At 34.9% G+C, this 26,300-nt stretch overlaps 3 protein-coding genes across 9 annotated transcripts in view; 2 read left to right on the forward strand and 1 right to left on the reverse strand.

Annotated features, from left to right (window-relative positions):
- Positions 1 to 9,363, reverse strand: part of Dhc64C (dynein heavy chain, cytoplasmic) — a 52,844-nt gene extending 43,481 nt beyond the window's left edge. For 4 of the 5 annotated variants that reach the window (XM_081996144.1, XM_081996145.1, XM_081996141.1 and 1 more), the window contains exons 1-7: positions 9,214 to 9,363; positions 8,743 to 8,998; positions 5,950 to 6,107; positions 5,524 to 5,895; positions 5,313 to 5,462; positions 3,240 to 4,314; positions 1,084 to 1,457 (exon numbers count right to left, since the gene is read on the reverse strand). In XM_081996144.1, the coding sequence (XP_081852270.1) occupies positions 1,084 to 1,457; positions 3,240 to 4,314; positions 5,313 to 5,462; positions 5,524 to 5,895; positions 5,950 to 6,107; positions 8,743 to 8,995 (2,382 nt within the window). In that variant the 5' untranslated portion in view covers positions 8,996 to 8,998; positions 9,214 to 9,363. Of the gene's footprint in view, positions 1 to 1,083; positions 1,458 to 3,239; positions 4,315 to 5,312; positions 5,463 to 5,523; positions 5,896 to 5,949; positions 6,108 to 8,742; positions 9,098 to 9,213 lie in introns of those variants that run through there. The other variant, XM_081996142.1, reaches the window with a different exon arrangement.
- The window catches only part of LOC145740594 (uncharacterized), a 216,316-nt gene extending 196,086 nt beyond the window's left edge, over positions 1 to 20,230 (forward strand). The window contains exons 1-5 of one of the 3 annotated variants that reach the window (XM_081996179.1): positions 10,319 to 10,503; positions 19,315 to 19,388; positions 19,667 to 19,900; positions 19,956 to 20,090; positions 20,146 to 20,230. In XM_081996179.1, coding sequence (XP_081852305.1) covers positions 10,502 to 10,503; positions 19,315 to 19,388; positions 19,667 to 19,900; positions 19,956 to 20,090; positions 20,146 to 20,189 — 489 coding nt within the window. In that variant the 5' untranslated portion in view covers positions 10,319 to 10,501 and the 3' untranslated portion in view covers positions 20,190 to 20,230. Of the gene's footprint in view, positions 1 to 10,318; positions 10,504 to 19,314; positions 19,389 to 19,666; positions 19,901 to 19,955; positions 20,091 to 20,145 lie in introns of those variants that run through there. The other 2 variants (XM_081996177.1, XM_081996178.1) reach the window with 2 other exon arrangements.
- A 484-nt stretch (positions 20,231 to 20,714) lies between these two features.
- On the forward strand, positions 20,715 to 23,587 carry LOC145724688 (uncharacterized). The gene is made up of 2 exons (XM_081973074.1): positions 20,715 to 20,925; positions 20,995 to 23,587. The coding sequence occupies exon 2, from the start codon at positions 21,004 to 21,006 to the stop codon at positions 23,416 to 23,418; it is 2,415 nt and encodes an 804-aa protein (XP_081829200.1). The 5' UTR covers positions 20,715 to 20,925; positions 20,995 to 21,003; the 3' UTR covers positions 23,419 to 23,587.
- The last annotated feature ends 2,713 nt before the right edge of the window (positions 23,588 to 26,300 follow it).

Genomic DNA, 26,300 nt, shown 5'->3' on the forward strand with positions numbered 1-26,300 from the left:
ACCGAAAAAAATTATAATTTTGTTTTATTTGTTCGGATAATTTTAGGCGGACTAGTATACTATAGAAATTCCATGATAAGAAGAGACTAGAGATTCCCAACTTTTTTGTCATAGATTACTTTTAGAATTTTGCTAGTTCTAGACAGCAGCTACATTTTTACCATATTTCCAAAACTCGATAAAACATGTGTAGATTAAATCTAACTATGGAAATTTTGGTTGCGGTCCAACCACAAATTAACGTTGTTGAACCACTTTGGAAATCTCTGCTCTAGACAAAGATGAAAATGGCATGTGCCAAAAAGGAAGTGACGTCATTTAAAAGTTGGTCACCTGCCACTTTTTCGTTTAGAAACTTTGGTACAAAACCACGTACAAACTGCGAACAGCAAATCACGAACATCGGGAGTGACAGAGTTTATAAAATCAATTTTCCTCTTAAATTCAAATTACATTTTAGTTTTATACTACCCCAACAATAATTAAAGCAAACAGTCATGCAGGTCAGCATGCCTGGCATTAATTGAGGAGCGATCAAACAAAACATTATCACGCCTTTATGTTATGTAACAATTACAATTAATTAAAAAAAACCTGTTTAAGATTAATACTAGTTGGTTGATGTTATTGTGGAATAAATCAAATGCACAAAAGGGTTAATCTTCATCACCAAGATGTCAGGCTCAATGTAAATACACAAAATAGAAGATTCAATACTGAAAATAAACCTACATTTTAGTAAGAAAAGGACAAAAGAACAGTCATACATTATTTACAGCATGCAGTACAGTAAAAGTAAAAATAGGGTTTCTTAAAACTCTAAAAATATTATAGCTCCTAAGAAAAGCTAAATGAAAATGTAATGCTTTGAATGATCGCCCTTTTTACACGTTTTTAAAATAGTAATCTACCTTAGCCCCACCATGTTGATGGCCACTCCTATGAGTGAGCTATGATAAAAATTGTATGTGATTAACACTTTACCCTAATAATCCCTCTATCACTTTTTAATGAAGAAAAAAAACTAGTAAACATTTCTAAGCGTTCAATGTGGTTGAACAAAATGTACACAAAATAACTCACCTTCTTCAAAGTCATTTCGTACGTTCTAACGTTTTCGATCAAGGAAATCGCAAACGGATACAGCTGGTTGGCCTGGTGAGCCTTGTTGACAATAGCCAGTGGTACGCGAAACCCTAGGCACTTTAAATTGCGCACTTCCTTCGCCAAGGTGATAATTTCCGGTAAAAAATTGACTTTCAATTTATGGATGTTGCCTTTGCCGTTTTTGGCGCGAACCACTTCGGTAGTGAAGATACGGCCGGACACGCCTAAGTTGCGTTGCTGGACGTTGCGTTCCCATTCGTCGAAAATCTCTTGAGTGTTAAGCTTTAGCCGGAAACTATCTCCGTCGGCTTTCAGCTTCTGACCTTCGATGTGATTTTCCCATCCCTTACCTGAGAAAAAAAATTGTTGAAATTATTGTATGTATAGTATATGCCACAACGCAACCAGTAACGTTTGGAAAATTATTTTGGTATCAATATTTTAATTAAAACATGTAACGTGGATAACATAACCTACTTATTTCGGATTCATCCAATAAAATTTATTCGATTCCTGGATTTTGTCACCTCATTACACGACAATTACTATAATAACTTTCACCTCAAAAATTGAAGTCAACTACTGTTTTTTCTTGACTGACAATCTCCAACTGTAAAATAGACATTGACATCTACAGAAAGCCTACAACAACTGACAACTTCATCCAATTGTCATCTAACCCCTCTTACCATCACAAATGGGCAGCTTTTAATATACAGCAAATAAAATAAAGCATGAAATAAAATAAGCATTTAAATGTAACTAAAGTTGCTAGTAGATGTCAACTACGTCTGTCTGGTAACAATATCATAAACGACTAAAATTAAACATAAATTATTTCTCTCTATTACTATTGGTTGAGTTTAATGGCTTTATTAATTATGGTTATAGGTAATTTGTGATCTTTCACCACTGAATAAAGAAATTGAGAATGTGTGTGAATGATGTGGGCTGATTTAAATCATCTGATTTTCTAAATAAAAATCATGTTTTAAATCAAAAATCCTTTAAAAACAAAACCGAAATAAAATGCATTGAGCACTTAAATACTAAAAACTAAATAATAAAATAAAAAATAAAACAGCACTTTTCTTCATTTTCATTATAAAACTTAAACCAAAAAACTAAATATCCTCCTTTCTCTGTTCCCAAGCTTTTTCTTATGTCAGAGTGTACAAAACCTTATACTGTTATTTTGATTGACAGGAAGAAACTAAATCACACACTTATGTTGCACCGATCACATATATAGGAAAGAATAGATCAAAATGAGAACAAAACATGTTCAAAATACTGGAAAACTGAGTAGAAAAATAAAATCTCCTGATTTTATGCAATAAACCACCAATTTTTATTCAAAAGTTTTACTGATTTGGACTCCAGACATTCAGCAATCTTGGTATTTCAGTCCAATATCGAAATTATTTTAAGTCTCTTAAAATAATTGAGGATTTCAATCAAAATTAATAATTAATTGATTTTTGTTTTTTTCAATTAAAATCAAATATGGCCTAACCCTGATGAATGAACCTCAAACTCTCATTTTATTTTGACTGCATAAACTCCCCACAAATCATCATTTGCTAGAAAGTCAACACTGTGCCTCAATTTCGATGTGAAAAATGGTAAACCCCATTTCAGACATGCATAAATGACATGTTTAATTTCGAACCCATCTTAGTTTTTATCAATTTAAACGATTTAAAGTAATACCAGAGATTTCCCCAACATCCATACTTCACCCAATGTCGACCTTCAAAATTTTGGATTCAATATTCAATTATTTAGTTAATATAGCCGAAAGGTAAACTGTACGTCGTTTCGTTTAACCATAGTTGTAACAGTTTTTCCTCTGCTGCCTTCTGGTTTGCTTTGTTTGTAGTGATAATGTGCATTCTGTAATTTTTAATTATCATTTTAGACCTAATGATTCCATTTTAGGCAACACATGTAAAACCCATTTTTAAAAAATATAGTGTTGAGACTGCAGATTATAAGTTTCTCCTCGCTTTATAAAACATGTACTATTGCAAATATTGCATGACCCTTAACGTCCATATTAAGTATATCCGTAAACAGTGTAGGTAAACGAAAAGTAATCTCCCTGTAATTTACAGTAAAATTAAACTTACCCAAGACATCTTCTACACGTCGCAAATAAGTAGTAAGTTGATGATCGATTTGCTTAGCCCAAATAATCGAACCAGAAACTGGAGGAAGATCACGATCTTTACTCATCTTGGCGCTGTTGCTCTGCGGATACTGCACTTTAAACTTCTCGTGCAAAGCCTCAATATCATCTTTGACACGTTGAATCAAATGGGTTTGGTACTCGCGGATAGCTCCCCTGATGTGCGGTCTGACAAACAACGCATTGAATCGCGAAAAAATCCTGAACATTTCATTAGCGTTCTTTGCTGTTCCAAGTTGATCACGCAAATGAGCGGTAATTCGAGCCTCTACTCTATCAATACGCTCTTCGTAGCGTTGCACGGCGGCATCCCAAGCGTCCTGTCCTTCTGAAGTAATGTCCAAACAGTCCACTTCCTTGACGTTTTCATATGCTAAATTCACTTCTTCGATGGCGTTGGCGTCAGCAGCGTCCAATGAGAAAGTTGGTTTGGGTGGTTCGAGTTCTTCGCCCTCAATGGGAACGGCAGCTTCAAGAATTGATGGACGCAACACTCGAACAATGACAGTTCTGAGTTGTTCGTGTTGCCAACGGAATTTACGCATTTGATCCATGCGGCTTTGCAGTTTCTTGTGTTGGGCTACAATACGCCAAACCATCTTCATGTGCTCGTCTCTCTTCTTCTTAATTATGTCGCGTAGTAACGCTTGCAACTTCTCATACTCGTCCTCCCAAATAGAGAAGACTTCGAAACACTGGATCATGACTTTCTCAAACTCATCAAAAGGAATGTGCATCAGTCGTCTGGTTCCCAAAACTTTCAGAAGTTGGGCACCCAGATCTCTTGAAATTGCCTCAACTAAACGTAAACAGCGCTGGATCGGGTATTTGGTAGATCTGACTTTGCGTAAATGAGCGAATATAAGTTGGACTGCAGCTCTTATTCTTTCAAGCTCGGTAGCCGATAAAAGGTCGTTTATAGGGAAGTCTTTCATTAGAGGATTGTAATCGTTTACTGTGGCGATGGCCTGTTTTAAACCGGTGTCAGTGTCGAATGACACAGTGGCATGAAAACGCTGAAAAGTAAAAAATATGAAAGGGTACAATGAAAGGAAAAAACACCCGCTACTTCATTGATACAACGGACGAAATATGTCACTTATTGTTTTCCAGTACTTCTGGATATACAGAGTGTTTCAATTAAGTATAAATTGCTTATGCCCGTATTTATAAACGAATCTCAATCTCATACTCAAGTACAACTTCGCGAAGTACGTCTCGAGTCTTGAGTACGACACAAGTTTTATAAACAAAACTTCGGTAATTCTCGGCAAAGCATAACCAAAGATAGTTTTGCTAGTAATTTTTAATTTTTTAACTTCATTTTCTAGTAACTTTCGTGTTACCTTCATTGCCAATGTCAAACATGTTTGGCAATTTACCTGAAACGCGGAAGTTATTTTTTAGTTTTTAGTTTTTACGCGTTAAGTTATTTGAATTTGGTTTCGTTTGGTGGTTTTCTTTTTTAAATATTTATTATTTCCCTTGAGGTACGTATTCAACAATAATTTTATACATATCTTTACCATCTATATGCCTATAGGATCATAAAGAAATTTTTTGATGGCTAAAATAACAGCCTATACCCAAAAAGAGAAGCTTTTGTTGGCTAATTTAGTAGACAAACACAAATTAGTGGAGGACAAACGAACCGACGCAGCAACTGTACAAAAAAAACAAGCATGATTGATTTTTTTATTGTGTTTTGATTTGAGTTTTTAAACCCTCTAACTTTCAATTTTAGACAGTTTTATTTTGAAACGTCAAAAATGAAACCAAGCAATGCTCAAGTCAGGTCAATACCTAACTTGAGCAAGTCTCGATGTAAGCACGACCGAAGTACGCCTTAGAGGTTAAGTTAGGTTTATAAAACAAAAAACTGTACTTGAGTACGACTTAAGTCTGAGAACGAGGGAAGCATTGTTTATAAATACGGGCATTAATGGTTGGTTAATGCGTGACCTCGATAAAAATACAGTGCGTGAAAACAGGATGTGAAACTTAAAGTACTTACCTTGCCATGCTTTAAGATATCAAGGGTTAAAGACACTTCCAAGCTCTCTCGTTTCTCCTGAATGCGATGTAGCGCTCTCTCCAAGTTTAACCAGAAACTAATCTCTTGCAAGGCAGTCCCTGAAGACGGGTCCCTATCAAGTTTAGTAACCTAAAAGAAAAACAACTTCCCAATAACAAAACCATAAAACAGCACTAAAATGATTAAGAACCTTTTGAATTTCCTTGATCCATCTATTAACTCCATGTTGTAACTGATTTAAAAAATTGGAGTCCTCCACTTTGTCGCTGAAATCGGACACTTTGGGTTTTCGTCCTTCATCAGCGCATTGTTTAATCAACGTTGCGACGTAAGGGTGCACTTGCAAAGTGATCTCGGGAATGTCAATGTTTTGTTGTAGATGCATCAAACCCATTTCAAGTTCCGCAATGGTTTTCTCGACGGTCGGGGCCATTTTGTCGCCGTCTCGGTCCGCTCGGCCGGATTCTTTGACGTAGGACTTAAAAAAAGGTGCCACACTTTTACTGACATAATCATGCAGGATTTCATAAGGGGAGCCTTCGCTGAAGTTTAACATTCGGACCTGCGATTACAGACATTTAGTATGCGATAAAGGTGATCAATGTTGTTGGATTACTTGAGCGCGAATGCTCTTGTCTGCCTCTATCACCGCGCCGCGTTTAATGCACACCAAACTAGACATTTTTGAACTGCTGTAGTGGACTTCATTGCTGATATAATAGACCACTGGTTCCTTTTCTTCTTCGCCTTCCGGTGGTTGATCAGTATCATCATCTTCAAACAGACAAAGTCATGGTAGATATCAATTTATTATTATCTTGATTAAAATCCAGATATACAAATTAATTTATTCGATATTACAAAAAATATAAAAACGAATCTATTCTTTATATTTTTTTAATAGCAATATTTGTTCTAGATAAGTACAAGAACTTTGGGTTAAGTATATTTTTTTAACTGCTAGTTTATGGCTTATGCAGGGTGTTAATGATTATGGTACAACTTTTAAGGTATACAAAGAGTTGAACTTTTATTAATAAAATATTCTCATACTCATAAATACTCTCTTCAAACGCACCGTTCTCGAGCAAATATCTCAATTTAATTTAACCATCCAACCTAACTCCCATACCTTTTTATGGACCCATATGATGAGTCTTGTTTAGGAGACACTTGTCGAGTCGGAGGAGGATCTGTTGGTGCATATTATGACCGCGGCGAAAGAAATACAGAACCGGGCACCTTCGTAAAAGTACAATATGGCCAACTAAGAATGCATAGTGTATTTCAAAAACAATTCATAGTAAAGGCTTAAAAAAATGTTGTAACTAAAATGCCCAAGAGAGACATTGAAAATATTTTCAAGAAAAGTTTTTAAAAAAGGGCACCAGCAATCTTGAATTAAAAAAAATATTTTTCTGGGAAATTTTACCCAAAAACCGATCGAAAAACTGTCAAACAAGAAAGGTTCAGTTTAATAAGAAAAAAAAAATTAATGTAGCCATTACCCAGAAAAATCTATTTATCTAAGACTTCTTCTTATGATACCCCCATTACATAGCTATTGTGATATGGCAAATTAAAAAACTCCTGTGCTCACCAATACTTCTCACTCGTGACTATAAAAATGCTCATACCACACTAGTAATGTAAATAACTATTTTATGATTCAATATTGCAGTTCCGCCCCCCTAGCGGCCATTTCAAAAACCTGAAAATATTTTCTAGGTCTTTCCCTTGGCCGTTTTAGTTACTTTTTTATCGCAAACATCTTACCCTGTATAACAAAATATGATATATAAGTTCAAAGCAAGCATTAACGTAGGTGGTAGAAATTTTGAATAATTTTTGTGGGTATTGACAGATTAAAAAGTTATTGTGAGTGTTATTTGCGGCGTTTGAATAATATCATGTCAGAAAAATGGTGCATTTACTGATATGAGGTTATTAATAAAAGTCGGTCAATTTTCAATTCTCTGTATATGCCCTATACTTATAACTTTAGTTGCATGTCATCAAGGTAAAAATGGGAGGCGTTGTCAATGTTATAAAAAACGAACCGAAATTCAAGAATAAGATTTTACTTTCAAATGTGACATTTAATGTCAAAACCGTATTTGTTTACATTTTGAATTATATTTGCAGAAAGGTCTGAGTGGTTTTTGGTATTTTGATTAAACTTTTGGGGTATTGAGAGTGAGCTTGGGAAGCTTAGTTTAAGCGTGTTTAGGAGACCCTGAGTCGAGGGGTTTGAGATCTGATGTGTTTTACTGGGCATTTGTGTTTAAACTTTGAGCAATAATGGAGACATGTTTATTTGCGTAGATTTTCAGATAGGGGCTTAACAATTCAATGTTTTTTATTGGTTGAATAAGCTTACTCATATTAGTAAATGGTAATACTTAGCTTTAGTACTGCAGACACATTTTTAAATCAAACTATAGATGTAAGCTTTACACAAAAATCTAATAGAATAAAGTTGCTTGGAGCCAGTATTCGATGATATTGGTTCCAACAGACAGCTACGTGGCAGGTTGTTGGAATGTTGTTTGTCCACAAGTAAACCGTTTAATGACCACAGGAACGTAAAATAGGATCACAAGTCACAACAAATTTCGAAAACGCTGATATAATATCATATCTGACGCTTATATTTATTTACGTCAAACTTCAAATTTGACAGATGGTCAAATTATTTTTTTTGCCAAATTACGCCATGGTGACTTCAGGGAGCGTAAAAACAAATGCAGCCATGCTAGCCATAGAGTTGTCCCAATGAACCAATGTGCTTTTTACACTGATTTTATTAAACATTGATATTAATTTAAAAAACAAATGGGATGAAAGAGTACTTGGGTAAAAAAAAACAAAGAGTTATACAGGCAATGCTTCAAAATACTCTGCCTTAAATATAAATAATAAATGCCTTATAAATACTTCAAAATGCCTTGTAATACCTCACAATGCTTTGTAATAATGGGAAAGTGCCTCATAATACCTTGAGTGTGTACACCAAATTACCTGGCAATCTACCTACCCCTCGATGGAGGGTGAAAACAATACATTAGTTTTTGTATAATGTGGTCAATAATTTCCAAAAAATCATATTTTTCTGAATCAGCTGTTTTTGACATTTTATTGGAGTTCCCAATTAGGCAGTAACAAAACTAATGATAACTGATAAGATTTCCTGTGCTTGCTCTTACATTTGACTTTAAACAGCTGATTTACTAAAGTCTCCTAAATGACCAATGTATTTTATTAAAAGTTACATCATAAACCATAATTATTACCAAAAAACTATAGGCAAATAGTTGGAGACCTATGAGATCATCAACTTTCATCCCTAACCAAATAATTTAAGGTTTAAGAAAAATAAATAATTGGGTAAAGATGTCAAGTATCTCACCTTTGGATGAGTTTCTCTGGATATACAGAGTAGTTACTTGCGGATCGCTGATGAATTTTCTGATGCATTCCTGATTGGCTTTATCATCCAAAGCAGCTACCAAATTCTTGGGCTGGGCTTGGGAGTCATCTTCAGGTAGCAAAATGGTTGCCGCTTTCAGGATGTAGTTGATGAAAGCAGTATAATCTACGACGGCGACATTTTGAGTGTCTGGAGTGTTTTCACTCCCTTCAAGGGAGTCACCCTCAGCCATGTCCTAGAGGTAACAATGTTAACACCAACCCATAAAACCACTAAAACTATGTATAACGCAAACTACAGAGAACATCAAGACAGTATTTAAAGTGTATTTACAGCGCAATGCGCAAAACGTTTTAGTTTTTTTAATGTACTTTTTTTTAAATGTTCATTTAGGTGTAGTAATAGTAAACGTGTTGTAATTTCTTATACAGGAAAACTATTAGTACCTACCCGAGTTGCCGTAATATAGGAAATACGAAATATGTAAAAACACTATTTAGTAACAAACAGTAATTATGAAATATAATAAAAATACAAATTCACAAATGAACAGTGGACAAACCGGTAAATGACAATTCGACAAATAACATAACAACTAAATTTTGACTCGACACCCGACGATTTTGACAATTCGAATGCTATCACGTGATCCTTACATATCATTTTCCAAAGCTGCCCATGTGACCGATTTCAAATTTTTCAAAGCTTTATAATTGACAGACGAGATGACAGTGATGACACAACGGACAATGGATTGTTTATGTTGTGGATGTGATCTCTAATTTCAAACTTTTTATAAATAAGTCTTTATTATCAATTTTTTATCCTTTTTTCTTGTTAAATGTAGTACATATGTTGACTGGTGTGAAGGCAGCAAGCCGGGGCCGAAATTGAAGATGCCCGATCGGTCAGTGGCATAGGGCTTATTTTTTTCTTCATTTAAAAGGTGTTGAATAAAAATTGTGAGATGTTACTTGGTTCTTTTACTATCCCCACGACACTTTGACAACTAGAACAACATATTTGCATACCTTTATTTCCAATATTCTGCTTTTATATCTATAATTCCACAAATCTACTTAACGCTTAACATCCGCACAATCAACAACACAACCAACAAACAGGCGTTGCCACATCTACGTAGGTATAAGCGCGTTCAATAGACTACTATTCCTAATAATAATATTGTGACAAAATGCCCTTTGGTACGTTTATAGGGCACCTAATGGCGCATCCTTCGAGGGTAGTGAGAACCCCTTACACCCCGTAGGGACGGAGCAAACTGCACAAAAGTCGAAATTTTTTATTTTCAAAATTTTGTATTTGTCAATTTTCTTCAAAACCAAGTCGAGTATCAAACTGCCCTTGTGGCATTAGATAGTCCTTAAAGCCCATGGCCTTACGTCTGAGGGTGGAAGTTTTGACTGTTATTTGTGTTATACCGGTCTATTTTTATGGGTAAGAAAATAATTCGCGGAAAGCACGGATTAATTTGCCGACAAAAGTTCTCCAGTCTGAAAGCCGGAGATAAAAAAAAGTCGGCACGCTTTATGTAACGATCAGAAATGTTTGTTAGGGCATTTATATGGATTTCTTTCAACGGTTTTTGGCGTCTTTCTTTCAATTTTTGTCTTTTGTCTTTGTTTATTTTAAAGTTTCGACCATTCGAATTTTGTCGGGCGTCAGTTATTTTGCATTCATCGGCGCGCACGAGTAGGAGTACTGTTGCTGCGGAAAAATGTAAGTAATTTAATACCTACTCGTCTAACATCAATGATATCCTGAGTCGCTTTCCGGTGTCTCAATTGGAGCACTCCCGAGTTACTCCATAGTAGTTGAGTTTAACTTTTGTATGTTCGAGTTCTCGAAGCGTGACGCTCATTATATTTCTAATTACTTATAACCATCTGACACAATGCACATTAAAGCAATATATTTATGTTTTATTAAGTTACCACCCTTTGACTCAATTTTTATTAAAAGTGCACATTCAACAGACTGATAAATAGTAAACAAAGTCCAATTACCAATCACCAAGTACCAATCACTTGTCCTTGCATGCCGTAGAGACTTTAAGAAAATTGAACGACATAATAAATACGAATTCGAATACTAATCATATATTTTGATAGTTTTTGTTGGTTTCTGGACAAACTGTCCCGCCTGCCACATTGTCTTTCTGGCCTGTAATAGTGACTATTAGTAGTAGGTACATTTGGGTATCAATCATTTGTCCTTGCATGGCGTAGAGACTTTGAGAAAATTGAACATAATGAATACGAATAGTAACCATATATTTTGATAGTTTTTGTTGGTTTCTGGACAAACTGTCCCGCCTGGCACATTGTCTTTCTGGCCTTTAATAGTGACTATTAGTAGGTACATTTGGGTACCAATCACTTGTCCTTGCATGCCGTAGAGACTTTGACAAAATTGAACATAATGAATACGAATTCGAATACTAATCATATATTTTGATAGTTTTTGTTGGTTTCTGGCCTCTAGTAGTGACTATTAGTAGGTACATTTTGGTACACGTCCAGATTTAATTAATTATACAGGAGAAAGGCTATGCTGCATGCATGAAAAAACAATAAGCTGCAGTTACTTTAGTGAGATTCTTGGGATGGAAACATGTTGTTATTATTACATTACCCATAGTAGAAGAGCCATGTTTAAGAATAATTAGATTTTTTGCAAGTATAGCGTCTAATCGCAAAATATATTTTATCTACTCCTAGCATGGTAATCATTCATTACATAGCTCATTTTGAGTTACGTAATGAGCGATTTTACCGCACTAGTGCGATAATAATCGATTTTATCGCACTAGTGCGATAAAACAACTTTAAATGAAAATTTCTGCTGTAATTGTTTATTGAATTTAAACATAACTTTGATAAAACCATGAACAGACCTATCTTAAATAATAACTATATTTTACTTTTTATAAATATTAAAAGTGAAGTGAATTCCTGAATTAGAAAGTTCTTGGATCGAATTTACACAAAAAAAAAGGCTGGATGAACTATAGGTTGCTGCCAAGGTTTCAAAGCACGAGTAACACTTTTTCTTGAAAGGGACTCTTTATGTTCTTGGTCTCGCACCAGGTGACAAAACGTTGATACATTTTTTCATATTTCTCCTTTGACTTGGCAGGCAACAAGCCAGATACCACGTTTGCGGCAGCTTCTTCAATATCTGACGGAAGTTCTTCAGACATGTTCATAACGAAATGTACTTTTAAAAATTTGTGACTGACACTGTTAAATTGTCGCTTAAGTGATATGTGGAAACAAATGGCCACCATAGCAACAACACCAAAACAGTACAGCGTAGATGACAAGATTTAAGGGTAACAAATAACTACCCGTAGCAAGCATATACGAGACGTTCCTAAATAGTTCACATTGCACAAAATATGAATTTTTTTCTTACTTTACGCTGCTTCTGATGGTCGTAGATAAAATGTTGTACATCACCCGTGGGGTATGGCAAATTAACGTACTCGTGTGATCACCACAACTCGGTCTACGACCTCGTCGTGGCAACACTCCCACTCGTGACTATAAAAATGCTCATACCCCACTAGTAATGTAAATAACTATTTTATTATACTTAACAGAAAATACTACATTTTCAACTGTTTATAAAATACAGTAAATATGACATTTTCGGAACAGCGCACGGAAATTTTTTCCCGATCCCTCTTTCCGTGCGCTTAATAATAAACATAGATATCCATGATACTAGATATCCTATGGCAACCCGAAGAAAAAAAAGAAACGAGTAATGTATCTATAGCAACGATTTATTTATTAATGACAAATTTTATTTTCTGTCAGTGAAAATTAAGTATTTATGTATTTATTTACATTTTGCAAAAATGAATTCAGATTGTGAAGAAAATCGGGATATTCCCGAAAATATCTTACAACGAGCGGCAGAAGTGAGTGCAGATTTATTACCAGTGAAATCCAGGTTGAGATTTGAACAAGAATATAACAGTTTTACCGAATGGCGGACTCAGAAACGAATCAAAATTGTGAGTGACGATATTCTTTTAGTATATTTTTCTGAAAAAGAAACTATGAAATCCTCCACTTTATGGAGTCAATTCTCTATGTTAAAGAGTTGTTTGGCAATAAAAGAAAATACTCACCACCAATATCCAAAAACGATTGCTTTTTTGAAACGACAAGCTGTAGGATATATACCAAAGAAATCCAAGATTCTTACAGCAGAACAAGTAACCAAATTTTTATGTGAAGCTTCAGATGAAGAATATCTACTAGCAAAAGTAATTTTAGTGTTTGGCATCTTCGGTGCATGCCGCAGAGATGATTTAATACGTTTGAGTTTAGATGATGTGGAAGATAATCTGCGTTTCCTTGTCGTGTTCTTACGAGATGGAAAAACTCACAGGTCAAGAAGTTTTACCATTACCAATGAAAATTGCAAATTCGATCCCTGTACAATTTACCGTAAATACGCAGATCTCCGCCCTAAACATATGGAGAGTAGAAGATTATTTGTTGCATACCGAAACCAAAGATGTTACGCTCAACATGTTGGGTGCCATACTATCAGTGGTATTCCAAAACTTATTGCAAAATACCTAAAACTAAAAAATCCCGAAGAATATACCGGACATGGGCTAAGGCGCTCTTCGGCAACCATGTTGGTGGAAAACGGCGGTGATTTGCTCACTTTGAAAAGACACGGAGGATGGCTTTCTTCCAATGTAGCAGAAGGATATATAGAAGAGTCCATACAAAGAAAAATTGAAGTATCACGGAAGTTGTTTAGCCCTTGTAACTTGGAAACTACAACATCTGTAACAGTCAATCAAGAGAACCAAAGCACACACGAACACTCCGCTTCAACATCTTTAGCAGAGTCTTTAGTTCAACAAAAAGAAATGCAAAAGGGATTGAGCTTCAACAATAATACGAATTGTACAATAAATATTACTATTAATAATAACGGTTCTGTCCAAAATTACTTTTCTTAGAATTACCTACTTGTATTTTTTTTGTTAATTTGAGTTGTATGTACTTACATTTTTACTGTTTTAAAAATAAAAATAAATATTCCCGATTTTCTTAATAATTTTTTGCGATATTTTTTGTTTATGTTGATTTCAGGTACCTAAGTATAATAAAAAATATCGTTCATTACTCGTCCAGAAATGGATTTTCCGTTCTTGCATGACTTCCCGAGAATTTGTCACGCGCGCACGGAAAAATCCTCATTTCTGTACTGGTAATGAAATATACTATTGCAAATGTATGTGGTTTAACAAGTTCAAACAGAAAATTTCCACTCTGGCGCCATATAAAAGACCTGTACGTGCCTAGAACAGGGAGCGGTAAATCGGGGGATATCAAAACAGTTTTTTTAGTGGCGTTTTGGGTAATTCCATGAAGGCAAGAATGCAGGTGATATCCCTATACGTGCCGATACAGAGGGTGGCAATTTTGAATTATCTATTCTAGTAAAATCTGGCAACTTTTTTAGAATGATATGGTATACAATGGTAATTGGTCAGAATTGTTCGTTTTTGTCTCTTGTCTTTGTTTGTTTTAAGGCTTTCTCGGTTTCGTTGGGTGTTGTCTGCGGCTTCATTTCCGTTTTATTCTTGGTGTTGGTGGTTGTAGGTGTTCCGAAAAAATGTAAGTAATTAAATAGGTACTTGTCTAGCGCCAATGATATCTCGTGTTAAGTAAGTAAATTGCTGGCATATTGAAAGAAACTCCTCGATTTTTTTCAAAGAAATTTTAGTAAAAATATTTTGAAGTGATATGTTTTAATTGTCCAGCGTTTAATTTGTTCATTTCTACAGCTTCCTTTATCCCTTGTTAAACTGGTCAAAGAGATTGAAGATACTTTTATTTGATTTTTTATTGACAACTTTATTTTTCTGACTTAAAACAAAGGAAAGACATAAGCACACTCGAATAATAATTACCGTCTATCTTCCTTAATCTGAGTATCTTAAATTGTCATTAGATGACATAATGTTTATGTAGTATGTTCTGTAAAATTGATTAGTTTAACATTCCCTTCCAATTTTACAATACATACACATCAGTATAATAGTAAAATGAATATCAATACAAAAACTTACTTCTATAACAATTTCTGGAATAACTTATAAGTTCAAAATATCTATCTACAACATTTAGTTTTTCAATAAAATATTTAAATTTTGGTAGCGGTAGAGCTTTTGTAAATACATCAGCTACTTGCTCTGCTGTACAAACATACTTTAAAATTATTTGTCCTTTTTCAACACAATCTCTTAAAAAATGGTGACAAACATCATGTGTTTGGCCTCTAAAGTACTTGCCATCTTGATACAAGATTGATTATCCTCAAAAATCTGAACACAGGACAAACATAAACATTCTTGTTCAAAATATCACACAGAAGAACGGAAATAAAAATACATTCAGTCACACATGCTGATAAAGATACATATTCAGCCTCTGTATTCGATAAGGCAACAACTGATTGTTTTTTACATTTCCATAAAACTACATTGTCATACACATTAATTAAAAATCCTGAAATACTTTTTCGATCAAAAACATTATTAGCAAAATCAGCATCCACATAACTAGATATAATGATATTGTTATTTGACTTGTTTGATTTAACATATTTCAGTCCAAAATTTTGAGTTTTCTTTAAGCATCTCAAAACATTTTTCAAGTATTTAAAGTGTTCTGCATTAAAACAATTCTGAAATTGACTGAAATATGTTACACCATAACATATATCTGGACATGTACCTAACATAATATACATAAGGCATCCAACTAACTTGCGGTAGGGAATATTCTCTTGGCATACATCTACATTCATTTCTAACTTTAAATTTGGTTGTACTGGAATATTACTTGTTTTACTGTATCTCATTCCAAACATGTTAATAACTTTTTGAATTAATTCTCTTTGATCAATGCACAAGTAATGTTCAGTTTTAGTAATATTCAAGTCCAGAAATTTTAATGGAGTAGAAGTCAAATCTCTCATTTCAAATCGATTGGTTAGTTTTAATTTTATTTCTTTTAGGTGCTCCAAAGATTTTGAAATGAGAATTATGTCATCTACATGAATTACCAAATATACATGACTACTGTGATATAAACATGGATCTTTGATCGACTAAAATTTATGTTTAACAAATAATCATGCAACTTATCATACCAACACTTGGGCGATTGTTTCAAACCATACAAAGATTTTACTAACTTGCACACTTTACCTGAAGAGTCTTTCATGTCCATGATTAGTTCCACTCCTTTTGGTATTTCCATACACACAGGTTGGGGCAAATCTCCATTCAAAATTGCACACTTAACGTCAAGCTGATGTTCTATACTTAGGGAAAGTAGAACACGAATAGTTTGCATTCGAGCCACAGGTGAATAAATTTCTTGCTGCACATCACACTGTTTGAATCCTCTGGCCACTAAACGTGCTTTTTTCACCCTGTTTTTGTCAATTTCTTTTTCACGAAAAATCCATTTTGAGTTGGTTCTTTTGTAGAGAGTTCAATTCATCTTTGATTGCCTCAATCCAGCCACCAATAGATAAAGCAGCAAAGTGGTCAGATGTATAGTTACATGGTATAGTCTTGTAGGTACTTTAGTGGTTTTCTATCTCTGCGGTCTTTCAGATCAAGTTCTGGCTCTATTGATTCTACTTCCTTTTCTTGGTATTCTTCTGGTAACTCGTCATGTTCTATATTTTTATCTGTGTCATATGTAAACCGTTCCTGCTGATCGTGTTGTCTCAAAAGAAATTCGTCAAAAATAATATTTCTGCCAACAGTTACAATTTGTTTTTCTGGATCCCGGAAGTCGGTATCCATTGTCAATGTAACCAACCATATAAAATTTCTTACTTCGGGCGTCCAACTTACTTGATTGTTTACTTTTTGGGACCTGGATTTGTTGGTAATGCTGTTGTTGGTAGTCTATTAATAATATAAACTGCTGCCAGCACTGCTTCTCCCCATAAATATTTTACCAGTTCAGAACTAAAAAGCATACAACGTGCAGTTTCCATTATAGTTCTGTTCATTCTTTTAGACACACCATTTTGTTGAGATGTATGTGGTATTGTTGATTGAACTGTTATACCTTTTGCTCTGCAAAAGTATTAAAAATTTAAAATGCAAAAGTATGTAGTTTTTAAGATTTTCAGCTGATTCACTCTTATGTCTCATTAGGTAAACTTGAGTGTAATGAGTGAAATCATCCATTATTGTCAAGAAATACCTATTGCCATCCCAGGTTTCTGGTTCAATTGGACCACACACATCACTATGTATCAGTTCTAATGGTCTTGTGGCTCTGGTCCTAGTGCTGTTAAAGGGTTTACGAGTTTGCTTAGACTGTAAGCAAACTACACAATCCTTTATCTTTTGGTCACATTCTACAGTATTTAAAATCATGCCCTTTGAAAAATCTTGTAGTTTTTTCATACTGCTAGCACTAAGATGGCCTAAATTTTTATGCCACAAAACCTTTTGATCCCTTCTTTCGGTCATTAAACATTTTTCTTCAGTTGACAACTTAATACAATAAAGTCCACTACTGTCTTTTTGACCTTGCAACACTGGTAGTTTATTTTTAGAAATGATCACTTTGTTTCTTGTAAATATTACCTCACCACCATTTTCAGTAATTTTATTACCGATAATAAGTTTTTGCTTAACTCCGGAACATACAACACATTTTCAAGAACACATTGATCTGTTTCAATGAATCCTTTACCCTCTGATGTTATAGATGAATTCTTCTTGGCTACTAAAACATCTGAACAATCTGCTTGTAATGAAGTGACCAGATTTTTATTGCTTGTCATATGCGATGAAGCTCCAGAGTCAATAAAGAAAGTTGCTGTATTTGATTCTAAATCCATATCTTCACATAGAAAAGCTATTTTGCGATGAGTTTCCTGTCGACCTTGATCTTGGCTCTGTCTGTTTCGGAAGTAACAATTGCTTTCTACATGATTTGTTTTTTTACATATTCTACATGACCTTTTGTCACAATAACTAGCAATATGTCCCTCCTTGCCACATTTAAAACATTTTCCTCCAAATCTTGTTTTATTATTATTTACTTGTTGTTGTAGCTGAGCTTTAAAAACCATACCTTCTTGTTCGCATTGTTTCTTCTGTCTTTCTTCTTCTCCAACCAGTCTGTTTGAGAGATTATCAAGGGTTTTATCGCCTTGTGAAGTGGATTCCCAAGATGTAGCAAAATTTCTAAACTGATCAGGTAATGTTGCAAGTATTTTAGATACCAACATACTGTCTGGGATATCTTGTCCAAGTACTCTTAGCCTATATGCCAAGTTTTCAATTTTGCTGTGAAGAAATGAGCATTAAAATGTCAGTTCCTTTGCTGTACGAAAAATTAAAAAATTGTTGCATCAAATAACATTTTTCGTCTTCTGTTTGTTTCTCATATATGTTTTTAAGCTTGTCGTACATTTCTTTAGAACTTTTACAGTTAAATATATGCATTAGTTGCTTCTTATCTATGGTTGTTATTATTATTTTCTGAGCTCGGGCGTCTTTCCTTTCAAAATCTGCTTTTTCCTTATCATCTGCCAGATCTTTCATTTTCTTTATTCCTGACACAATTTCCCATGTGCCTTAAACAGGATTGTGACTTGAAATTTCCAAATATGATATGTTTCACTATTTGTTAATCTCTGAATCTGAGAAACGTCTTCCTCCGTCATTTTAGTTTTTAATTTTATGCCTTTATGACCACGACCAAACACCAGGTCCAAATTTTATTTTTACTGAAGACCTCTGTAACACTATCTTAAAAAATTACTTCCGCAGCTTAACGAACTCTGGGCCCATAACCTGTTGGGTTGTAATCAGCAACAGAGTAATAACTTTGAACGTTTTATTTTATGATAAGAAAAATTACACAACTTCAACTTCAAAACAACACTAACTTGTACCATATTACAAAAAGGTAATTTTACCTTTTTACAAACTAGACATAATTTTAACTTGTCTTATTTAAGATTAGATATAACAAATTCTAACAGTTTGTTTACTGGCTGACTTTTAACTGTCCAGCGTTTAATTTAGTAAAATTAAAAGACTAAAGACCAGTAGTGATCGACCGATACCGATATATCGGCTATAATCAGTATCGGCCGATATAGGTATGTATAAAAAATGAAAAGCTACCAATTTTGGGTAGGTAAGCCTGGTAAGCCACATTCGAACAGGTGAATCCTCGATAAAAATCGATATTTGTGCCAAAGACAGTTGACCGCGAGGTTGGTACAATTTCATTTTATGATCACCCCCTTACATGCGCCGTTGTTGTGATGTTAGTTTTTTGGGATAAAAAAAACGGCAGCCGATAGACCGATATGTATCGGTATCGGCTGAAGAATTATCGGTATCGGCACAAAACTTCATATTGGTCGATCACTAGACTAGACTACATTGTTGATTGTTTAAATTACCCGCTTTTCAATTACATTACCACATTGTTTCAGGAGCCAAAATATCGACAATCCAAATGCTGAAGCTGAAGAGAAAGCTGTTGAGCTGAGTGAACAGTTCCCGGATGGTATGTAGAATTAACATTTACAACAACAAATTTATCGCACTACCAAAACTTAAATAAATTTATTTTTGTTTATGTGTTTTACGTTTAACTCTGTTTTTTTAAAGAATAGCAGTAAATATAATAATTTTTTCTAAATGTACTCTAGAGTAGAAAATATTTAATATAAAAGTAGAAAATATACATACAGTTGGTCAAGAATAAAACAACAAAACTCTATACAACAGGGTATAGCAATAGTAAATTAACGTTCGGAAAAAATTTGTAGTTTTTTTTTGCAGAAGAGATGATGGAGGATGAGGCACGCCCCCAGCGCCCCGAACCTAGCCAAGGGCGCCCACAGGAACCACGTCAAGCTAGGCCCGAACCAAGCCCGGAGCCTGGACAGCAGCTCCCCGGGCCTAGAGGGACTGGTGGCCCTGGAGGCCGGGACGGTCGAGGCCCGGCCAGGGGCCGAGGAGGTTGGGGCCGTGCAGGCCGGGGCCGCGGCCGTGGAGGCCTTCGGTTAACGAGAAGTAAGCTCACAGCAATAAAGCATTTTTTTTAATAACTATTTTCTTCTTTTTGCAGACCAATTAGTTGCAGAGATTTGGCGACACCTTGAAGGGGGGGAAGGTCGAGGCCCGGCCCAGGGCCGGGGAGGTTGGAGACGTGGAGGCCGGGGCCGTGGAGACCGGGGCCGTGGAGGCCTTCAGTTAACGAGTAGTAAACTCGCAGCAATAAAGCATTTTTTTAAATAATTATTTTCTTCTTTTTGCAGATCAATTAGCTGCAGAGATTCTTCGACGGCTATTCGGATGTTGATATTTTTTTTTAAATAAAATAAAATTATTTGAAAAAGAAAATACCATATTTTGTTTATTTACTGGCAACTCGTTACAGCTACCAGAACAGCAACGATTTTGAAACTTATTTTACCTACGACCTCAGTGTAACCAAACGAACTAACTCCGTTGGACAGTTTTTGAAAAATCTCGCTCTAAATGACGTCATGTTCCGACTTGCTAGAATAGATAATTCAAAATTGCCACCCTCTGACGGGTTGTAAGGAGTTCTCACTACCCTCGAAAAATACGTCACTAGGTGCCCTATAAACGTACCAAAGGGCATTTTGTCACAATATTATAATGATATTATTATTAGGAATAGTACTATTGAACGCGCTTATACGTAGATGTGGCAACGCTGCAAAACCTGATATACACCATTTTTGACAATTCGAATTGTATCACGTGATCCTTGTATATCATTTTCCAAAGTTGCTCATGTGATCGATTTCAAAGTTTTCAACGCTTAAGTAAAAGCTTTATAATTGACAGACGAGATGACAGTGATGACACCAATGGATTGTTTATATTGTGGATGTGATCTCTAATTTCCAACTTTTTATAAATAAAGTCTTTTATTCTCAATTTTTTATCCTTTTTTCTTGTTAAATGTACTACGTATTTTATACTACCTAACATCAAAGAGTATTTGTGGTATTTCTGAATAATTTCAGTTCAATTCACTAGAAGTGTTATTTGAGCCCCTCCTGAAGGTATATTGAACAAACAATATAAAACCAGGAAGATATTACAACTAACCAGTATTTATGTAATTCTTTTAGATATCTATCATGGAGGAACGGAAGCAAGCGTTGCAGAGCAAAAAAATGTGTAGATTCTGCTTTAACAAGCAAGATTCACAGCTGAGCAGCATATATCAGAAAGAACCCAAAACAGTGCCACTACCCATACAAATTATGAGTTGCATGTCTATAGAAGTCTTCCCCAATGATGGATTTCCTCAATTAATTTGTGGTGATTGCAAACAGCAGACTCACCAAAGCTACATCTTCAAAAGTAACTGCCGGAAAGCTGAAGATGCCTTGAAAAATTACTTGTTAACTGGTGAATTGAATAAACCAGAATTTCAAGGCATTGTAAATCGTAAGCGACCTGCTGAGAATGACAAACCAACTGAAAGTAATGATAAATTTGTGAATAATGAAGATCAAAACATGGATGTTAAAAAGACAAAACTGGATGATGGTACTGAGGTTATAACCTTATGCATTTCGAATAATAGTGAACAAGATGAAGAGGAGGCAAGTGAAGTGCATAAAGAGGTAAACAGTGAAGAGAATATGGATTTGGAGAACAGTCAAGATGGACAAACAAACTTGTTTGGTAATGTAACAGAAAAAATTGTTGAAACAGATGTTTTTGCATGTGATCAATGTCACAAAACTTTTGCTTTGGAACAAATGTTGGAATTGCATATTACCAATTATCATAGAGAGAGAAACTTTGCTTGTACACAGTGTGACAGTAAATTTTTCAATAAATATGACTTAGCTAAACATATTAACACTCACAACACAGCCAAACCCTTTGCTTGCGTAGTTTGTGACAAGAGATTCAACAGATTAAACTTACTCAAAAGACATGAATCTGTGCACAATGATGCACCAAGGTACATGTGTATGTCTTGTGAGAAAACCTTTTTAACTACAGAAGAACTAAATGAACACTCCAAAACTCATTCTAAAAACCGACCATTTGTGTGTGAGTTGTGCAAAAAAGCATTTGTATTTAAGCAGGGATTAGTCCGTCATATGACTTTGCAACACAGTACTGACATGCCTCACAAATGCAACTATTGCAGTGAATCTTTTATGAGCCCAATTAATCTCACTAGGCATCTAGTAACACATGCTGGTTATAGACCTTATCCTTGTAAAGTATGCAGCCGCACCTTTCTGTTAAGCCATCATTTATCCAGACATATGAAAACTCACTTTTCAAAAGAAGAGGGAGGTAAAGAAGCAATTTTCCAGTACAAGTGTGATATGTGTAGTATGTCATTTAAGAAAAAAGACAGCTTAGTAAATCATAGTGCTATACACAGTATGGTTAATTTGAAGTGTGTTATATGCAACACCTCTTTTGAATCTGCACAACTGGTCAAAGACCATATTACCACTCATTTGCAAGGTTTAAATTTTTCCTGTGAAAAGTGCGAGTACAGCTTTGATACCCAACAGCAATTAACTGAACATGAAGTCAAACACGCAGAAATGGAATATGAAGAACAAATTGAACAGGAGATAATTCATAACAGTGATGCACAGAATAACAAAAGTTTACTCTGTGGGATATGCAGTACATTCTTCCAAAATGTCAAGACTTTGAAAGAACATATTAAGACACATTTTGAAAAACTACCATTTCCTTGTGATAAGTGCTCATACAGTTTTGAGACTGAAGATCAGTTAATGGAACATGGAGCCAAACATATTGAAGATGACGATGTGGAGGATCAAGGAGAAGATGTGACTCATTTTAGTATTACAGATTTTAGTGACCCTACCCAGCTGATACCAAGTTCAAAGCAGGAAACATCAGAATATTCAGAATTTAACATGGAGGACTGTGAGCTGTCAAACCAAGAAGAAGCAAAAGAAGTGGAAGAAATGAATGCATTTGACAATTATCCGAAATCAGACTTGTCCACTCAAGACTCAAGGGAAATGTTGTACATGAGTGACATTGCTGAGCAGACTGAGAGCAGTTCCCAAGGCATCAAACCTATCCACAGGGTGGAAGGAACAAAGATGTACAAAAGGAAAGGACCTATAAATAGGAAAATACCAGAAATAAGCACACAACTTCAAGAACCACCACCACAGCCTTTGGAAGACAATGTCAATGCTTGCACTTTGTCTACAGATGTTTTAACCAATATGTCAGAAGAACCACCAGTCAGCATGAAAGTGGGAGATCGTACAGTTAAAGTCCAGAAGTTCATCATCAGTAAAGATGAAATGAAACATATGGCAAAAATGGGTATTTTAGAAGTGAAAAACGGCAAAGTCATTATGAAAACACCGGGAAAAGCAATACTGAATGCAAAAATTAAGCCGGTGCAGCAGAGTGATATTGAAAACTTAATATTTGGACAGAAGCCAAATAAAACTCAACAAGTAAGACAGTATGAAAGGAAAAGCCATCATGAAGATAAGTTGGACAATTCAAAGTTTTCTTCTTGAGAAATCTAATTTGGCTAAAACTGTTTATAAAAAAGTAGGATTTAAATTAAGTAGGGTATTGCTTGGGTAACTATAGTATCTATTCATAATTTATATTGTGTGCATCTAATTATCATATGGAAAGCAGATGTTTTTATATTTCAAATAAAAGTACTGCATAGTGCAAACATATGTTTAGTTTCTTTTACTATAGAGTATTTATATTATTTTTAATGACCTTTAAATCAAAGACAAAGACTGAATATACTCTCTGTTCACTTCTGACATTAGCTTAAAATTGAAATTTTGATTGGTGTAAAATACAAAAAAGAAAGTTTTCATTATTTTTGAGGTGAGCATTGATGTTTGCATTGGTTCTGTGAAATTATCATACCTGTATATTTACGTTTTGTTAAAAAAAATCACTGAATAGCACAGCAGCTTGGAAAGTTCGTTTTTTAAAGCTTTTACCTTAATTTACACTCTTCAAGCTAATTCTTTGGACAGTAGTTTCCGAAATGCCTAAGTTATCGAAAACTCTCTGAAAAATGTGCCATCAAAAGCAGGGATGTAAAATTTCCGGAAAATTAAATTTATGGAAAATTTTCGGTAATTTTACAGAAAAATTGGAAAATCTGATAATTCAAAAATAATTCGTTTTTTACATTTTTGTACTATTAACTTGAAAGTATTCAGGCAATTGAGGTTAATTTTGAAAATAATAAAATATAAATATAAATATTTTACATAAAACTTCTGAAACATTCCTGAGATATTGAGCAAAAACGGCAAAAAATGAGAGTCAACTTTGACGCCTCTAGCGGCTAAACCGGGCAACTTAGTCGTGCCCGCTCAACGTCACGTGATAGCCCCGTTCAATAGCTTTCTTTTGTTATACGGTTGTTTTATACAGGGTGTTTCAAATAAGCGAGTTATGGACGATTTTCTGGAAAAGTGCACGGAATTTTAATCTACTTTAGGGAGTTTTTGGGCCTACTATACTAACGGCGACTATTTTGAATTTTTCTTAATCAAGGTGATTTTTTTAACTAATTTGAACCTGGGAAACACTAATATCTGACGTCCATTTTGCTCTAACTGGCACCGTTTCGGAGATGACCTTGAAAATATGTCAATTTTGACACTTTAGGGCGTGGCACCCTTGCAAACTGACATTTTGACAAATGACACATTACGTCATTTTTGTACTATTAACCTGAACGTATTTAAGCAGTTGAGGTTATTTTTGAAAAAAAAAATTTTCTGGAAAAAATCATATCACCCTTGAAAATTCTTGACAATTCCATTTTTTAATGTTTCAATGTCAAACGGTGCATGGTACCAAAAAAGTGTATAGAAGGTAAAAGTTGCATCCCATCGAGGTGCATTTGTGGTAAAAACTTCAGACCTCTAACCTGAAATATTCCTGAGATATTGAACAAAAACTGCAAAAAACGAAAGTCAACTTTGACGCCCTCTAGCGGCTAAACGGGACAACATAGTCGTGCCCGCTCAACGTCACGTGATATCCCCGTTCATTAGCTTTCTTTTCTTATACGATGTGTTTATACGGGGTGTTTTAAATAAGCGAGTTACTGACGATTTTCTGGAAAAGTGTACCAAAATTTCGCTCAAATTGGGAATTTTTGCTTACGAGGAGAGTGGTCAAATTAAGGCTGTAGGAGCAAAAACAATTGAATATGGAAAAACACATTTTACATCAAGTAGGCCTAGAATTTGACGTAGATTTCAAAAATAAGGATGTTAAAAATTCAATGAATCACCCTGTAAACTACTCCATTGTATTGTCAATAACTCGGTTATTTTGACAATTATCGAGTGGTTCAATATACCAATTTGTAGACCTTGAAATTCTCTTTTGACCACCCTGTATAGCGTTTTTATCTGAAACGTCGAATAACTGAGTTATTTACTGTTAAAACTGAGTCGTTTGATTTTGAGAGTTTTTACTGTGACAGCCCAGAAGGGAAAACATACATTGTTCAATTAAATCAGATTACTATACCCTTGCATAAATTTAAAAATACTTTTTTAAAAATTCATTTTGAAAAGTGTTAAGGTTAGTATACAACATTTTTCAGAAAGTTTCTGGTAATTTTCCGAAAAAAATTAGAAAATCTGAAAATTCAAAAATAATTCGTTTTTTAATTAATTGTACCACAATCCAATATCAATTCAAATAAAATGTAAGGTACTTTTAATCATTTAAATGTCTTAAATGATCTCATTAGAATGCATTGATAATAACAATGACAAGTTTGACAATTGTTTTCCCTATCATGTAAAATTTTTATTTAAACATGAAGTACCTAAATTTCCGGTGAATTTCCAAAAATGGAAATTACATCTCTAATCAAAAATCAACAAACCGCACGTTATTAAAAAAAAAACTTGAAAACAGCGCTCAGCGTTAATAATGTTTTTCCTTCTGGATTTGTTCCTTTTCACTGTCATCATCATCATCATCATTCAGCCTAGCTGCGTCCACTGCTGAGCATAGGCCTCCCGTAGTCCAATCCAACGTCTTCAATCCTGTGCTGCATTCATCCAATTTAGCTCTATTCTTTTAATATCGTCGGTCCATCTTGTTGGTGGGCGACCTCTGTTCCGAAAGACCTCTTGTCGCGGTCTCCACTCCAGAATTAGCCTTGTCCATCATCCGTCCGTCATTCTCGCCACATGTCCGGCCAATCCGGTCCAGTTTCACTTTAACGTTGTTATGCGGTCAATTGCATTGGTAACTCCAGACATTCGACGAAGTCTGATGTTAGAGACTCTGTCCCCCAATGATATGCCCAGCATTGCTCTCTCCATGGCCCTCTGTGCTACGCGAATTTTATTTATGGTTTTCTTTGTTAGTGTTAAAGTTTCTGCTCCATACG

The sequence above is a fragment of the Ips typographus genome, linkage group LG2 (assembly GCF_016097725.1).
Source record: "Ips typographus isolate SLU linkage group LG2, UJ_Ityp_2.0, whole genome shotgun sequence".
Lineage (NCBI taxonomy): Eukaryota > Metazoa > Arthropoda > Insecta > Coleoptera > Curculionidae > Ips > Ips typographus.

Bases quoted from the DNA above. Each gene is read 5' to 3' on its own strand.
- LOC145724688 (XM_081973074.1), top strand. From the start codon at position 21,004: ATGGAGGAACGGAAGCAAGCGTTGCAGAGCAAAAAAATGTGTAGATTC.